At 43.0% G+C, this 17,260-nt stretch overlaps 2 protein-coding genes across 2 annotated transcripts; one reads left to right on the forward strand and one right to left on the reverse strand.

Annotated features, from left to right (window-relative positions):
* Window positions 1–692: 692 nt before the first annotated feature.
* LOC101761160 lies at window positions 693–3,996 on the reverse strand. Its single transcript, XM_022827798.1, has 3 exons — window positions 3,092–3,996; window positions 1,475–1,689; window positions 693–1,295 (listed from the first exon to the last, which is right to left on the reverse strand). The coding sequence occupies exons 1-3, from the start codon at window positions 3,858–3,860 to the stop codon at window positions 972–974; spliced, it is 1,308 nt and encodes a 435-aa protein (XP_022683533.1). The 5' UTR covers window positions 3,861–3,996; the 3' UTR covers window positions 693–971.
* Window positions 3,997–5,380: 1,384 nt separating this feature from the next.
* LOC101768997 (putative GPI-anchored protein pfl2) lies at window positions 5,381–14,280 on the forward strand. The gene is made up of 14 exons (XM_012847019.2): window positions 5,381–5,770; window positions 6,470–6,569; window positions 6,683–6,810; window positions 7,007–7,196; window positions 7,290–7,402; window positions 8,809–8,892; window positions 8,968–9,016; window positions 9,101–9,192; window positions 9,590–9,719; window positions 9,867–9,943; window positions 10,033–11,669; window positions 12,606–12,962; window positions 13,044–13,779; window positions 13,891–14,280. Exons 1-13 carry the CDS (start codon window positions 5,742–5,744, stop codon window positions 13,580–13,582), a joined length of 3,525 nt encoding a protein of 1,174 aa, XP_012702473.1. The 5' UTR covers window positions 5,381–5,741; the 3' UTR covers window positions 13,583–13,779; window positions 13,891–14,280.
* The last annotated feature ends 2,980 nt before the right edge of the window (window positions 14,281–17,260 follow it).

Raw genomic sequence — 17,260 nt, forward strand, 5'->3', positions numbered from 1 at the left:
TGGTTTAGGAAATCACCTCGTGTTAGAGACGGGGTCATCATGAGTTGATCACTTGATCTCACCGAATAAATACTGTTATATGTTCATCCTGTTTGTTTCATTTTCATGGCTGTTCGATGCTATCTACTAGTTACCGCATCGCATCAGTTAAAACGGGCCATGCCCATGCGTGCATTCTGTTGAAAGCAAATACAAGAACACGTCCAGCCTTTTTCTGAAGATGTTACCCACCAAGCTCAAGCTGCTAACGAGTACGTAGTCGTAATATGGAGTATTGGTGTGTCCACAACTCTCTGAACTGATGATGGAGAAGACGAAACACACCATGAAAGGACGGTCTCAGCAGACTAGGCGGCTTGGCTTCAGAGGAGTCAAGGATGATTTAGAAGAAAAAAAATTGGCAACGAAGAACGGACGCATGGTCCTTGTTCATTGCAGACTCTCCATATCGACAAAACTAGTCTGCTTATTTGCCATTCTATGGCACCGGCTGCAGAAGCAGAACGTTTAAAGCAACAGAAACATAACTTTTCTTGCAATCAGCAAGTTCACTTTTGTTTCCAATTTTCATCCAAGAGAATGCAACTGCCTCCATATACTGCAACACGAGTATCAGGAGCCTGGTTGAATCCTCCCAACTCTCTTTGTTTCTACTCCTGCATTGTATCCTCATTACCCTTCACATTTTCTCGTGAAAAATAGAAAATTAACTCAGAGAGTTCATCACACAAATAGTCAATTCGTTCCAACTTGCTCACTAGTGATCGAATTGGGAACAAGAAGAAAAAGAGGGGCTCGTCTTCTCTTGTTGAGGTAAGAACAAATGGTCTAATTTGTGACTGCCTAAGAATTAGAGTCAGTCAAGCTATTTCGTATGCACTAAGACAGTATGATGGGACAAGTGTAGGACTGATTCCCAATAATATATGAGATCGCAATAATACCAATTCCTTCTGTTCCAAGGCGAAGATTCAATCACTTGTGGGCGACAACAGCTTCCTGGGAGGGTGAGGCTTGGGGTGGTTGTGCTCGCCGCTGTATACAATTTCAGCAACCTGGCCATCTAGTGTTGTCTCCACCTTCCTCTTCACAGGGCAGCTTGGATGAGTGCACTTGTAGTAGCTCCGTGGGAACTCGCTCCTTTTCACCTTCTTTTGCCCATATTTCCTCCAGTTGTAGCCATCAAATGACAAACGAGGCTTCTTGGCAGTGTGGCATGCTGTTAGATGGTCACAACAGTTGGCCTGCTCTGTATCTACCTCCATTTCCTCATGTGTGGTATCTGAGCCAGCATCCTGCAAGTTAAAGTTAGCACATAGTTTAAACAAGATCACATGATGGTGCCTTTCGATATGATCATTAATCTAATTGATGACAGATACTTGAATTTGAAGTATCAGCATGAGAAATTTTGTTGTTATCAGAAAACATGTTTTTTGTAAAGCTAGAAAAATATGAACCGAGTGAGACTTACTATGGTTGCGGTCATTTCTGTCCGAAGATCACTTGGTAGCGATGGAAACCGAGTGGCCTTTGGCCTAACTGGAACTGTCTCCTCCAAGACGGTGATGGGTGGGGAACCGGTGGCAGTGAAGTCTTGTAGGAGCTTTGGCAAGGACCTGAAGCTGGAGAAAGGCCTGGACGCCACAGGCTTCAGAGCAGCAATCTTCTCATGATGTTGCATCTTCCCTGATCAAAACACAGGGGACATGTTATGGGCTCGTTTGCTGGCAGAACATACTGGTGGAAGGGAACTCTAATCACCACAGCAGCTTGTTTGCTAGTTTCTAGAAAAGAGAGAGGGAGAAAACACAAGCTAATGCAAAAAGGAACCGGGAAGCATAGAGAATTAATAGACCATATACTTCATACAGTAACCGACCATTTCATGGTGAAAGTTGCAAACTTCAGCAATAAATTAATCAAGTTGCAGAACATAGTCACATCGGAAAAAAACTGAGCAAGGAAATAAAGTAGTGGAAAATCAGGAGAGTTCGCATAGGTGGTACCTTAGTCCTGTGCTCTGTTGCAGCTGTAGACTTGTGGAAGCAATGCAATGCAAGGGCAACAAGTTAAGGGAGTTGATCAGAGGAGAAATAGGTAGTTAGTTAGGGCACATGCATGTAAGACTGTTAGGTATGGGCACAAAGCAGGAGGGTAGATATAGACCAGATCTGCCTTTTTTTAGGGCAATATAACAGATCTGCCTTATGGATTTGGATCATCTACCATCAAGCTGTGGTTTGCAATTAAAATGTTGACAAACAACGGTATGTGTGAACTCAGGTACTATAGCGCTCATTATAGCAAAATATTACAGCACATTTGATGATAAACCATACCAACAGAAGGCATAAATAAGAAAAATAACAGGAAAGCATAAACTACAACTAAACATAACAAATCCAGCTTAGAACAGATTCGAGTTTACCTAGTCGACGGCAGGCAAGTCCTGGATGATAGACTTGACACTTGCATGTTTTGCAACATAATTTGCATAATCAATGAAACATTTGAGTAATAGACACGTAACCACATGTAATGTAGCTCCCAAATTCTGGAATTCCAGTGAACATCAGTTTCAGGAAACCACACTTCAATTGTTCTACCAACCAAACAGTTTGCCTTTTTCAACTTAACTCTCAATTATCATCCAAACACTTGCACCTGCACTCAGTTAGAATCGAAAGGCATTGGAACATAAACACATCTTAGTTACTAGTGCTGAATTAGTCAGACATCCAGAATAAGCCATAAACTCCAAAGCCAATCCATCCATACACAACTACTTTGCAAGCATAAGCACAGTAAGATTATACAATTTTGATCATAGACAATGTTTGTCAATTCGTAACAGGGTTTTGCCAAAACTTAACTCACACAAGGGACAAATGTGTTTTTCCAAAACTTTGCTTACAAAAGTGTGTGTGCTCTGCTTGTTCTCCCTCTTCTCAAAGAATCCGATACAGCAAGAAACCCCTTGATTAAGATCAACAACAGCTACCAAACTTGAGAAACCAGTTTACTATACCAGGTAAAAGCTACTGCCTGTCGTTCCTATCGATCTTACACAGATCCAACAATGATCCTCAATCAGTGTTGCTTGTCTTGTTGCCCTCGGATGTTGAGCTGGCCTTGGCCTTGTCTTGGATGAGGGTGTTGATTAGTTGCAGCAGCTCGCCCCTCATGGCCTTGACGCTGTCGGCGTTCACCTCCCTCCCCACCGCCTCGAACCAATCCCCTCCCCGGTGGCCGCCATGGCCACTCTTCCACCAGCCGCAGATGGCCCTGGCAATGGCCATGACGTAGACACCGCAGTCGTAGCCGTTGGGCTGCATCGGCGTGGGCCCCTCCACGACCGGAACGGTGGCCCTACTCCTCGAATCGCTCTGGAGCAGGGGGCGGAGCGCGTCGGCGAGGTGGCTGGCGACGGGGAGGTTGGGCGCGCCGCGGATGCTGTCGTGGTGGACGAAGCGGGGGCCCGAGGGGCTGGTGGTGTTGTCGATGACGAGGAGGGTCCAGTGGGAGCCGCCCTCGGGGACGGAGGCGTCGGGGTTGTCGTTGACGGGGAGCAGCACGAGGCGGCGGGAGGCGAGGCGGAGCGGCTCGGCGATGGAGGCCGGGTCGGGGAGGTTGTAGAGCAGGTAGGGGATGGAGGGCGGGAGCAGGAGGAGGTCGTCGCCGAGGTCGGCGGAGAGGTGGGCGAAGTAGAAGGCGATGAGGCGGTCGTTGATGAAGCGGGGCCCGCGGAGGATGGCGAGGTCGGAGCGGATGAGCACGACGTCGCCGTGGCTCAGCACCCACTCCTCCCCCTTCTTCTCGCCGGTGGAGGTGGAGGTGGAGCACGAGCCCGTGCCCATCGCCGCCGCGCCGAGGATTGCCAAGCAGGCCGCAGGCGTGCACCTTTGCAGGTTGGTCCTTGAGAAATGAGAAGACGGGCGAATCGCTCTTTAAGGGGCAGTGCTTGTGATTTACAAATAGTTGCGGGCGTGAAAAGGAAAAGAGGATTTCGATAGCGGTGGGCGGTGGACCTTGGAGTCGTGTGGGGTCCATTGGTCGGTGAGACAATTGGCATGGGATCTGGTAACTCAATGGTAGTGGGTCTGCATAGCTACTTTAGGCTACTTTTGCATTTTTTAAACAATTTTCATGTAAACAACCGCTAAAAACGACATCTAGATCTTCTGCGTTACGCAATTCTACTATGAAAGCTATGGCTCGACCTACGAGTTCCATTGGCTATAACATCGCTGCCTGGTATGGTGGTATTCAGACATTTGAGGTTGATGTGCACGAATGTTGTAAAAAAACTCATTTCCTTTTTCTTGTATTAGGAATTTTCATCAATATAAACTTATTTTCACGATAAGAATTCAAAATATGTAGACTAGTTAAGCATATCCTATTTAAATTGTTACGTACACGTACTTGTAACATGAAGAGTTATACTGTAAAGAAGCAAAGATTGATGAAATATTGTCAATGATATTTAGCCCGAACATGTAATGGTTTTAATGAAGCATCAAAAAATCAAATATAAATAGAAAAAAAATCTCCAAGGATGATGGATGACCTATAATTAAACACCATAAACTTATGCCATATAGACTGATCACAATTCACCATTATGTCTGACCAAAACAATATGTATTGCCTCTTAGTTCAACGAATATGAATAGCTCTAAACACTACTTTTTTTACTCTTTAGTTGATTTTTACACCCATTACTAAGTACAAAATGCAGTACTCGCTCATATGTTTATATATGTTCACTTCTTCAGCAAAAAATATCTACTATATTTAGCCTAAAATACCGTGTTCTTTAAGAATTAATTGAACGGGTTAGATTTTTAGATGGTAGTCATGTCATACTTCTCTCGTGGCATATGCATAAGTGTTCTTTCAAATTTTTGGGACTACGTTTTCAACGAGGCATGATGTTGGTCCCAACATTTATTCGCACCAACAATGCTCATAACTGAGATACATATCCTTCCTTCTCCTAGTTGAGCTTCTTGCCCTACTTTTGACCATGCGACGAATGCCACAGGACGGTCGCTACACGACAATCATTAATGTTGTCATTTTTATTGTATGATTCAGCAATATTCTATACCTTCTTCTAGCATATCTTACGAATTTGAATTACTATATATTTTATAAATTGTTGATATAGTAACTTTTCATTTATTCAACTACTGCAATTAATAACTTTTGAGAAAGAAATGCTATATCACGTTGTCACCGCGGATGCGGAAAGGGAAAGAGACGCGACGCAAATTGCGAGTGGTGTGTGCTTTGCTGGCCCTTTCGTCGCCCTACCTGCGCGGCTGCGCCTTCCTCTTCACTTCTTCCGTTCGGTTCTTCGTCCACGGTCCACCAAGGCACCAACGCAAAGCGCACCCCCGCCGGTCCACCCCATACAACCACCCTTCCTTTCGCCTGCCCACCCAGCGCACCCAACCCAAGGAAGTCGGAAGCCCATCCATCTGACCTCGACTCCCCTTCCCTCCACCTCCAGTCGCCGGATTCATCGACTCGAGTCGAAATCCGATCCCGCCGCCGCGCCCCAATCGCCGTCTAGGGCGTTCCGTCAGCCAGGCCACCCGACACCGCCGCCACCCCTCGTCTCCTCCCCGACCCCGAGCCGTTTTGACAGGCTTGGACGCCAGCGATCCCTCTCTGCCCCGTTGCCCGCCGTCGCTGCCGGCCTCGATTGGAGTTGGAAATCGGATAGGAAGATGGATCGCCACCTGCAGCAACAACTCGGGTACGCAATCCTTCATCTCTTCTCACGCAGTTTCTCTGTTTTTTTTTCCCGTGTTGGATTGGAGTGCTAGGCTTGAGCGGTTGAGCCTTAGATTCATGGCGGGAGGGGCTGAGTAGCGCGGTAGGCTGCAAGGTGCAGAGCAACATGCCCACAGGAGGGGCGCGCAGCGCGGCAGGGGAGGGGAGGGGAGGGGAGGGGAGGGACGCGTAGCACATAGAGGAGGAGAACGAGAGGTTGAAGAAGTCGCGTTAGATCGATCGGTTCGGGAGTCAAGACGGGCTCACGATGGGCCTTGTGACGTAATGCTAGACGAGGAGAAATCTAGTGCTAAATCTGAAATCGCAGAAGAGTTAGTGGTGCGAGGGCAAAACAATTCGGTCTGGGAGCAATTTTTCGCCTAATTTATCATTATCATTAGTCAGTGCGTATATCCCTATAGCAACCGGATGAAATCAGCTATGAAGCGTTGGGGGTTGCCCCCCAACTTCTAATATATTTCTAGCAATAGATTTAGGTTGGATGACTGATTAGTTAGAATTGGGTTTCGATGACCTCTGTTCTTTGGACACTCTCAAGCTGCTGATACAATAGCTTTATGATTGATTATAGTTTGTGTCGTATCTGTTCTGGTCTGGGGTGTCTTCTTCTTCCTCATATTTGCATTCTAACAGCTCTTCCTTTTGACTTGGCATCCATCAGGACTAGCATGAGCGATGATGGAGACCATACCTGCCCGCTCTGCGCCGAGGAGATGGACATCACTGATCAGCAGCTCAAGCCGTGCAAATGCGGATATGATGTATGTATATCAATAATCCTCCTATCCTATCAATAAGCCACTGCAGCAGCCACCACCACTATAACCTCAAGCAACGAGCAGCCATTTACTCAATTCTTCATCTACATATGCAGATTTGCGTCTGGTGCTGGCACCACATCATAGACATGGCTGAGAAGGAGGAGACAGAGGGCCGCTGCCCTGCATGCCGCACTCGCTACGACAAGGACAGGATTGTCAAGATGACTGCCACTTGTGAGAGGTCCGTCACAAACTTCAGCAGTCATGCTTTCTTTCACCAATTTGTGTTTTACCAGACTATTTGGGATTATCCTTTTATCATAGGAAACGTGTGAAGCTCAATCCTTCCAGCTTTTATTTCAGTTCAGTTAACCTGACCCACTTGTGAAAGGTGTATTATAACAAGTTCCAACTTACGTTTATTTTCATGGAAACAGGACGGTGGCAGAAAAAAATGCAGAGAAGAAGCACAAGACCCAAAAGGTTAAGCCAAAGGCGGCATTGGCGGCAGCAGCATCAACAACAACATCTACAGTAGAAGCTAAGAAGCATCTGATTGGTGTCAGGGTTATCCAGAAAAATCTGGTGTACATAACTGGGCTACCCGCACATTTATGCAACGAGATTGTGAGCACCATTTCATTATTCACAATTAGATCCGTTCAAGTTCTGTGACATGTTTAAACTTTAGTTCTCATACCAACGCTACTTTTTTTTTAGGTACTTGAGCGTAGGGAATACTTTGGTCAATATGGGAAAGTTTTGAAGGTTTCAGTTTCCCGTCCTACTGGGCCTCCTTCCCAGCAGGCATCAGCAAACAACAATATTAGTGTGTATGTCTCTTTGAACCTCCTGTTGTACATGCATGATCTGTTCTTCCTTCATGTGCAGAGACATTATTTTGGTTTTGTTAACCAGCTTGATATATCAAATAATTATCCTCCACTTTTATGCAATTGCATGTTTCAAGTTTGTATGCTTCCTTGTCGTACTAGAGCATTAGTATTATAAGAAAGTAACTGAGATTTCAATTGTATTTGGTTGTTTTCTACTGAACTTGTTGAAAGTCATGAGGATTGTATCCATATTCTTGCAAGTAGCACAATCATTTTAAGGTCTGACCTACTTAGCAGTGTGATTTGCCTGTGGCCACCTGATTTATATTGCCATGCTTGAAAGTAGTATCCTCATTGCCAGCATAAGGAGATGCGATTTCTGGGGGTTTCAGATAGATGCAAAGTAATATCCTACTTAGCTGTGATTTCTGGGAGTTTAAGATGGATGCAAAGTGTGTTTTCAGTCAGTGTGGATTTCTGCATCATCAGCGACACCTACCTGATTCTTCTGGATGAGACATTCCACTGTTTCTGGGCTAAGCTCAAAACCAATCCTACACGTGTATAAATGTAGAATAGAAATAATTCTTTAAATGAAATGGCAGATTTTCTTGGTTCGAGATCATTGTTTGTTTCCTGGGAATGTAAGATTTTCTTCTTTGGTTTATGTGTGATTTCCTAGAAAGTTGCTGGATATATTCTGAAATTGTGTTATGCCAGAAATATGAATTGCAGAATAACTTGAAGAACAAAAGTGAGGCAGCTGGAATACGTCATTATGTGTCCTCAGCAATTTAGTAACCCACTGTTCATAATTAACCAGAATTGAGTTAGGGCTTCTTCAGTGTAGAAATCACTGTATCACACTGTTTCTCATCAACACTTTCTTTACATAATTCTTCCCATGTGTTGTCATGTGGCTCTGACTTCTTGGTTTACCTATGCTTATACATGCATGCAGTTACATAAACCAATTAGTTTTTCCCTGAAGATTATAGATTATATTGCCCACTTATTTGTTGCAGATCTATATAGTCCTAAATTGTTTAGGAACCTTTGTTATTATTTTCTTGCATGTTGTTGCTACAAATTACTACATTCGCAAATAAGTGATCTTTTGTGTTGCGTGCAGTGAAAGCATCTAAACTTTGACCACCAATACCTATTAATATAGTTAGATCGAATATTTGAAAATGATATGAGCCTATTTGTCTTGAATGTAGTTTGTAAATATGTTACAATAGAAACTTGCAGTTAAAAGGTACATATTGGTGACTCTATGGATGTTTAAAACATCACTTATTTGTGAGTTGGACAGCAGGGAGTTTTTGTTGGTGTAAGAGTCTGATACAGAAGCTCTGCTCTTGTTTAAATAATGACTGATTACTGTCAAATGTGCACAGATATATTACTTATGCCAAAGAAGAAGAGGCCATCCGGTGTATTCAAACTGTACATAATTTTGTCTTGGAAGGAAAAGTTTTAAGGTGAGCTTCTATACTTTGTTCTGTTCCAGAACACCTACACAATGTGCTAACTCCAATGGATGTTGATTGTTGCAGAGCATGCTTTGGTACTACGAAGTATTGCCATGCATGGCTGCGGAACATGGTACGACTGTTGCTTCATGCTGATAGCTTTGTTTACTAGTACTCCACCCAATCCACTCATCTGGAATGTTTCTTGACTTTTCAGACATGTGGGAATCCAGATTGTCTCTATTTGCATGAAGTAGGCGGTCAGGAGGATAGTTTCACTAAAGATGAGATCATCTCAGCATATACGAGGTAGTACTGAGCTATCTTGACAGATGTTCTGGAACTTCAGTTTCTTGTTCTCCTTCCTTCCCTAAGCTACCGTACTAGTCCTGGCTAACATTTTCCCTCTCTGCCTACACTACTTACACATATTGTGGCTCTGTTTGGCACTGTGGCTGCTTTTCAGAATCACCCATTTATCTTTCCTCTTCTGATATAATAGTTAGTCTCTTGGAGCCATACCAGTAAAATCTTACTATGTATAAGCTGTTGGTATTCTTTGTAAGTTGATTTAGAAAATGGTATGACTGCTTCAATGTGGATGTTTAATGTATTAAGTACTGCTTTGATGAACTCCCTGTGTTCTAAAACAATTTTCATAGTATCGATTGATATTTTCCATTCACTCACTCTATGTTCCTATCAGGACTAGGGTCCCCCAGATGGCATCTAGTGTTTCACAAAGACGTGCAGGCACTGTATTGCCTTCTCCAGCTGATGATTTCTCTTACAGTGCAGTGGTATCGGCCAAGCATACAGTCAAGAATGGAACACTTGTATGTTCTTTATACTGAAATTCAAAATTCATTGGAAGACATGTTGTTTTGTTAGCTTTCATCCTGCTTTCCAGTCTAGGGTTAAACTGTTGATATTTCCTTATGTGTTGGCTTACATACTGCATTAACTGGCCTTGTTGTGTGCAGAATACCACCAACCAGCCCAGACTTTCACCTCCAAACAGTAGTTCTGGGAGGTCCACGCTTCCACCAGCTGCCTCATGGTATGGTACCTCAGGAGTGTACCGCTATCTTTCACTATATGTTGAAAATGAGAACCATGTTATTGATTTTTCCCCTTTTCTATGTGCAGGGGGCATCGTGATTTGAATGCCAGGACAACAGCTAATGGGGTGACTCCATCACAATCTCATACGAAATCAAAATCAGAGCCACAAATTAATTCATTTTCAAGTTCTTTGACGATTTCGAGTACAATAATGCCTTCTTCATGGAATGATGATACAAATACAAGTACAGCACCAAAAATTTCTGAAGGGCGGCAAGTGTCACAACAAGACAGTACATCTAAAACCATAGAGCCGTATAAGCCTGGTATTGTGAAGGAAACACATGCTCTATCATCACTTGACATAGACTTCTCCACAATACCTTCAGCTTGGAATGACGATGACATTGTAGTGTCAGATGGGATGTCAAAAGGAAGCAAGGAAATTCAAGCTGCGAAAGAAAATGGAAAGCTAACCCATCTAGCATCTAAGTCACCAATGTCACCTAAGAAAGACACGACAGTGAACATTACCAGCAAAAGTCCTTCAGATTTGGTATCAAGTCTAGCAATATTGAAATCAGATGTAAAGACTGGCGATAGTGATAGCTCAGTTAGCAACATTACTCCCAAAAGCCCTACTTCAAATGATGTAAACTGCCAATCTAGTCTTGCTGCCAATGAGAAAATACTGGAGGATATTGGACCCCCCAGGGAGATTGACACTGAGAAGCTATCTGTTCAGATATCTTCGATAACTTTAGATGGCAATGATGAGGCTCATAGTATGGCAGGAAATCATCAACCAGATGCACTGCCACGCACATCTGTTACCGTGCCGATAGGCCAGAATTTTGACAGAGACCGATCTTATATGAAGCTTGATGGGCTCCTATCTTTAGAAAACAAGGATACACTTCTCTCCTGTCAATATGGTTCTGATAAGCATCTTGATTGGACTTCAGAGCAGCAAAGTTGTAGTGCGTCTCCTTTAAATGATATGGTAAATTCTACAGCGATCACTGACAAACTTCATGGTAGGCTGATGGATGGTTCAGATCAACCATCATATTCGTCATTTGCCCGTTTTCCTAATACAGTAGCCACTTCACTGTGGAATGATACAGAAAGTAACCCTACATTGATGATTGGTACTAAACCTTCAGAGATGCAGACTGGGTTTTCTTCAATCAATAAGACTCATGCCTTGTTAAGTGGATGTCAAGATGGGCTAGGGACTGTATGTACACCTGGTAATGTTTCTGGACATCCTGGAATGGGAAGTCATCAGCCTGGTGCAATGGGTTCAGTAAGAACTGATAGTGTAGGAAGTTTTGACAAGACTGCAAGTGTAAATAAGGATGAGAGCAGAATAATTTCTGATATGTTGTCATCAGAGTTTAATCTGTGGGATGATTCATTTTCATCTGCTAACAGTTTTGTTAGGATGCTTAGAGAATCTGAAAATAATGATGTCCCTTTCACCCTGCCTTCATGGAAATCAGGATCCGGAAGCAGAGAGTCCAGATTTTCGTTTGCTAGGCAGGATAACCAAGGAAACTTGGATTCATCTCTCAGAAACTGTGGTAGTGATCAGAATTTCAGTTTGCTACCCCAGATCTCTCGAGGAAATTTTTACCAGAATGGCCATGCATTCCAATCCCTGGAGAATGATGTTCACAATAGCAACTCTCTTGCTGTGTCAGATATGGCAACTACTGGTTAGTACTACCTTTTTCACTTCTTTCCCTTGCTGAGCAAAATGACGGGTACTGTAACTGAATGATCTTATTCTGTTCTGCACTTTTTTTCGTTGAACATTGGTAAAAATATTCTGACTTGTGCAAATGGATTCTTGATCTATCTTTGTATCCTGTAATCTTGACAACAAATGAGGCCCTCTTTAATTAGATCCATTTGATGGCCTTAGCTAAAGCAGTGTCTGTTAAGCTAGAGACACCTTATTGGGTCAAAACCTGCCTAATCCACGCAAAAACACGCGGATGCTGTTGTAACAGTCAAGATTACAATTTTGTTGAAACGGCACCTCTAATGAGTCTTTAGCAGTCTGGATATTAGAAAATTTGAAACTGCATGCAAACAGCAACAACTGCACCTTTCGCCAAATGCCTCCGACTTGTTACTGTTCTGAATATCTTAAGTTTAATGCACCTGTAACTACGTGTCTGCAAGCACATACTGTACAAAACTCCTTTCACAGATTTTGGAGCATATATGTGGATAGACCAGATGTACACTGTACCCCTCAAGTTTTTGTGCTAAACTGTTATTTGTGCATTCGGAGTGACATCACACATATGGTGTATTTAGTTATTTGCAAAGTTCAGATGGTCATGGAACTCTGGAATATTGTTGCTCAATTAAGAAAGGATAACAAAAAATTCATCTACATACTATTTTCAGTAGATTTTTACACATCACAGTATAACTAGGTCAATATCTTGAGATTAATGTTGAGGAGCAAAAGGTTGCTTCATGTTCATTTATCAAACAGTTACAAGTTGGGGGCTAATATTTTGTAGAGCTTATTCAAGTTGTGGGGTGGGTGTGTTGTTGATCTGTTGGCAGCAATTCTGTGATTTTGATGTTTTCATCAGTGATAAGTTTGTGTGCTTATGAAGTATTTGCCTTTACAGGTTCATCAAGATCTAAAATATCCGCACCCCCAGGATTTTCAGCACCAGCAAGAGTCCCCCCTCCTGGATTTTCTTCCGGATTTCCTTCCCAGGATGGTCTGAATCCCCCTCCCGGGTTTTCTTCTGGAATTTCATCTCAGGAAGTGTCCAAGAACCCACCGAGATTGCCTTCCCCATTTTCTTCTGGATTTTCATCTCAGGATGGGCCTAATCCTTCTTATAGATCCTTTTCTGCATTTGCTTCTGGACTTCCATCACAGGATGGGCCTAACCCCCCTTCTAGATTCCCTTCTGCATTTACCTCTGGATTTTCATCACATGATGGGTCTAATCAGGTGTATCGCTCGACATACCCAGGTTTGTTTACCTTTTCAATGTTCTTTGCTGCTTCTCGTAAAACAAGTTCGACTTCTCATACCTTTTTGCAATACTTGACAGAAACTCTTCTCCGGGATAATGTTTTGGGCGGCAACAGTAATCATTATCAAGCTCCGTTTGGCAGACACACAAGTGACATAGAATTTAATGATCCTGCTATATTGGCCGTGGGAAAAGGGCGGATGCCTGGAATTGGTGATTCAGGTCTGGAGATGAAAAATACCCCTGCTTTTCCAGCCCAGTTGCAAACACCGAACAATGATCCAAGGTTTCAGTTACGGATGCAGCCAAATGTGCAGTCGCATCAGAACTTGAGATTTGCAGACCATATGCAAGATGCCTTCAACCCTATGAATGATAATTATCTGGCATCCAAATTTTTACAGCAGAATCACGGTCCTGTATCCCCTTATGCGCAGATGACACAACAACCCAGAAACTCGCAGCTTACAAATGGTCACTTGGATGGGTGGAGTGATTTGAGACAAGGGAATAACGCCCTTATGTCAGACATGTCAAGGATGTTATATCCAAGTGAAGTGAATAGCTTGCACATGCTTGGTTCTAATGATATCTATACCAGAGCCTTTGGAATGTGATTGTCTCCTGGGAGCTGTGTGACTTTGAGGTGACATGTTTTAACTTGGGAAATTTGTTGAGTTGTGAAAGTAACTGGTCGCACAGCACATAGTATACCTCAGGTGGATGGTGGTCTTGTGCGCATGAACTTGCTCGTGAGTGTTTAGTGGGATTGAAATTGACCAACATGGACCTTCCAGACCTTGGATACTACCAGGTATGCATGTTATGGATTGGTTTTTGTTAGGAACAACCCTTAGGAAAGATGCTGCTCTAGGTATGCACAAACAAATTTCTGACCTCGCTTGGTTTACTGGTTCATGATCAGGTTCTCTCTTTTATGATATGCGAAGCGAGTGAAAAGAAGATGTCTCGAAAAGAACGAAGCAACTGAAGCTGGCTTGAGGATGCTGTGGTGGTACTGTGTGTTTTCTTATGATGATAGAGGTCGGTGTGTAACTTGTGGTTGCTCCCTCCCTTTTCTGTTGGTGCACAAAAGCCGACCCTGATCCAAGCTCTGATTGGTGTCTGGCTGGCTATTAGATGCATGGTGTGTAGAGTCTACCGGGAATGTGTATATCTAGTGAGTTGAAGAAGGTTATAAATCGGGTATGTTAACGAGAAGGATCAATCTGCTCCCGGTATGCATGTATCAACTCGATTGGGTTAACGAGAAGGTCATAATCTGCTCCCAGTATGCATGTCAATTTGATTGGTACCTGAGCTTCCAAAATTGTAGGTCGTTATTGTAGGTCGTTTTGATTTTTATAGGTTAATAGATATTATATGCACCTAGACATATGCTATATCTGGAAAAAAAATTAAAATGATCTACAATTTGAGGGGAGGGAGTAATATAGATATTGTAAAGGAGGGGGTAATATAGATAGCTATACTAATGGCGACGGGAAGTTCAGGGTCCAGGTGCGCCGTGTAAGATGTGGTAGACAATGCGGGGGCCGGACGAGGAGGGGGTAGCACTGTAGCAGGCAGCAGCCTAGCAGGAGGCGGCCGTCGTAGTCGGTGGAGGGGTGCGCGAAGTAGAAGGCGATGAATCGGGGCCTGCGAAGGATCGGGATACTGGAGTGGATGAGCACTACCACGTCACCATGGCGCGGCTGAGCGAGACCCGGTGCTTCCCCATGCGCATCGCCGCTGCGCGCGGAGGATTTGCTTGCTGGCTAGCTGCTCGACGAAATGACGCAGCGCGATCCGTCGCCGTCGGGTTCGCAGTGTGTGTTTTTCAGAATAGTCCCTGAGAGGGTGAGAGGAAACGCACAATCGCTCAAGGAGTGTACTTGTAATTTCCAAATAACAATGGGCGTGCAAAGGAAACGGATTTCCATCATCGCTAGGGTGACCGCTTGGCGTCTGTGGGGGTCCATTAGTCAGTCGGCCAGACAGCTGGCATGGCACCTGGTGACTCGACGGTAGGTGAGTAACCAAAGTAACTTTTGCTTAACTTTGCATTTTAGTGCTTAAAAAAACTGATAACCCAGATCTTATGTGGCTATGCAACTCTAGTGTTATAGCTATGGCTATCAATTCCCGTAATAATCATCCTCCAGGAAGATGCTCACGATTAATGCTTAATTCCGACATCAAAGGAATTGGTTACTTTCCCATGCACAAGAATTTACAACAGCATAATCAAAGAATAAGCAGTAAGGCTGGGTCCGTCTTAAGGCAAGTTTGCTTGAGTCAAGCTTTTCTAGATAAAAAAATATTTCCAGCCTCTACACCTGTACGTAGGTGTATATAGCCAAATGCTACAAATTAGTAGTAATTGGACCACAAACTCATATAGGGAGAAAATTTTAGAGCATACATGAGAATAGAATAGGATGGAAAGAGCAAAGCCTCGAACCTAGTACTAAACTTCATGTTGGAAAAAATCCACGACAATAGTCTCTAACCTTCTCACTTCCAACTCCAAAGCATCTCTCTTCGACTCAGTAAAGCAGTTTTTATTCTCCAAAGCCTAACCCCATCCCCACAATAAAAAAGGAACACTAGATGGCCAAAACGAAGGCCAATAAAAAAGGAACACTAGATGACCGTCCAAGGCATCGCTAGACCTAGGCCAAAATGAAAGTCAGCTCTATGTAAAGAGAGCCATCAAAAGGAAAGCCGTCTTGTAGCTAGATGACCGTCCAAGGCATCGCTAAGGCCTAGGCCAAAACGAAGGCCGGCTCTATGCAAAGAGAGCCATCAAAAGGAATGACGCCTTGTAGGACGCGATGTGAGTCGCGGCCACTGCCACCGCCTGTTCGGAGTATTTTCCTCGATCTTTCTTGGCCCACTCCCCATCCCCACAACGAATTGCCGAACCATATCAATCGATTGATTTCATCGCGCTGCATTAAATTTCTAGTATTTTCCTCTAGGGTTTCTCTAGCACCCCTCCCCTACAAGGAATCGAGCAATTGAAAAAACCCCGCACCCTCCTCCCTTCAATGTGAGTTTTCTGCTTCAGCTGTCTTTTTCAGCTCGATTTGTTACAATCTCTGTAGAATTTCATCGCTCTATTTATATAATTATGATTGTTGTTGCATACTCCCATAGCAATCAAATGAAATTCTCTTTGAACTAATAGGTTTTTATGCTTCTGGTGGTAGATTTGTGTTGGATGTTAGAGTAGTTAGATCCGGACAAGATTCAATTACACATCTTTTTTTGTCCTATGCATCTTCTTCCTGATCACATTTGGATTGATTTTCTATTTGTTCTCACCTCTTATTCATCAATATGGCCACGAGTGGTAGTGGAGACCGCACCTGCTCACTTTGCATTGAGGAGATAACTATTGCTAATCAACAGCTCGAAGCCATGCAAATGTGGCTACAATGTATGTGTACCACTCATCATCTTATCTTATCAATCGTATTGTAGCCCACCTTATTTAAGTCTCTTGACGTTTATCTGACATATTTGTTGAGCCATAATATTCACTGATAGAGCTACATGTAGGCCAAAGAGGCCATACCCTGCCAATTGAAAAGTCTATTAACAAGAAACTAAATTGTTGCTTATAAATTAGGCGATATATTAGAATGAATGACCCATGTTAATTAGCATTCTAGCTCCGCAACTATTATTTTATTCATGAGTTTATTAATAATTTGGACCGAAGACTTAGGACATGTGTTGAAGAGCATAACTTTTAATTTTAAAACCTAATGCAAAATAATCATTTGGTAGAACATATATGGTGCTTTTTTAGAAATATAATGTGTAAAATGTAAAAATAAATATGTTTCGTGGTCGTGGGACAACACTATATTATGCATTATTTTTGTGCAAGTGGATTTCCATCGCATTGCATCTAGTAAAAATGTTATGGATTTTTGTATGATCTTGAACTTAACATATTTAGTCTCTTATCATCTTTTCCCGCAGCATAAGGTTGCCTTTGATACTCTTCTTTATTGCCGGCTTCGCTTGTTTGTCACCTCTAATATCTTTTACGCAAATTTTTTGAAACGATCTGCACAACAAATTTATCCTTTGTTATCCGATTCATACCAAGGGGAGTTGTATTGTGTCCACTCTTAAGTAATGTGATTTGTTGCCCTTTTCTTTTACATCTCTACCTTTTTCTTGCAATTTTTCTGACTCAGTTTCCTACAATTTTATTCAATTTTACTACCATGTGCTCAATAATTAGGCGAAATGAAAACAGAGCCGGTTTTATCCTG

This window comes from Setaria italica, chromosome VI, assembly GCF_000263155.2.
Source record: "Setaria italica strain Yugu1 chromosome VI, Setaria_italica_v2.0, whole genome shotgun sequence".
Taxonomy (NCBI): Eukaryota; Viridiplantae; Streptophyta; class Magnoliopsida; order Poales; family Poaceae; genus Setaria; species Setaria italica.

Coding starts and splice junctions, on each gene's coding strand:
- LOC101768997 (XM_012847019.2), top strand. CDS start 5,742: ATGGATCGCCACCTGCAGCAACAACTCGG. Junction 7,403..8,808: donor GCAAACAACAATATTAGTGT/GTATGTCTCTTT, acceptor AAATGTGCACAG/ATATATTACTTATGCCAAAG. Junction 9,720..9,866: donor CAGTCAAGAATGGAACACTT/GTATGTTCTTTA, acceptor TGTTGTGTGCAG/AATACCACCAACCAGCCCAG.
- LOC101761160 (XM_022827798.1), bottom strand. CDS start 3,860: ATGGGCACGGGCTCGTGCTCCACCTCCACCTCCACCGGCGAGAAGAAG. Junction 1,690..3,091: donor CAAGACAAGCAACACTGATT/GAGGATCATTGT, acceptor TGTTTTGATCAG/GGAAGATGCAACATCATGAG. Junction 1,296..1,474: donor CAGAAATGACCGCAACCATA/GTAAGTCTCACT, acceptor TTTAACTTGCAG/GATGCTGGCTCAGATACCAC.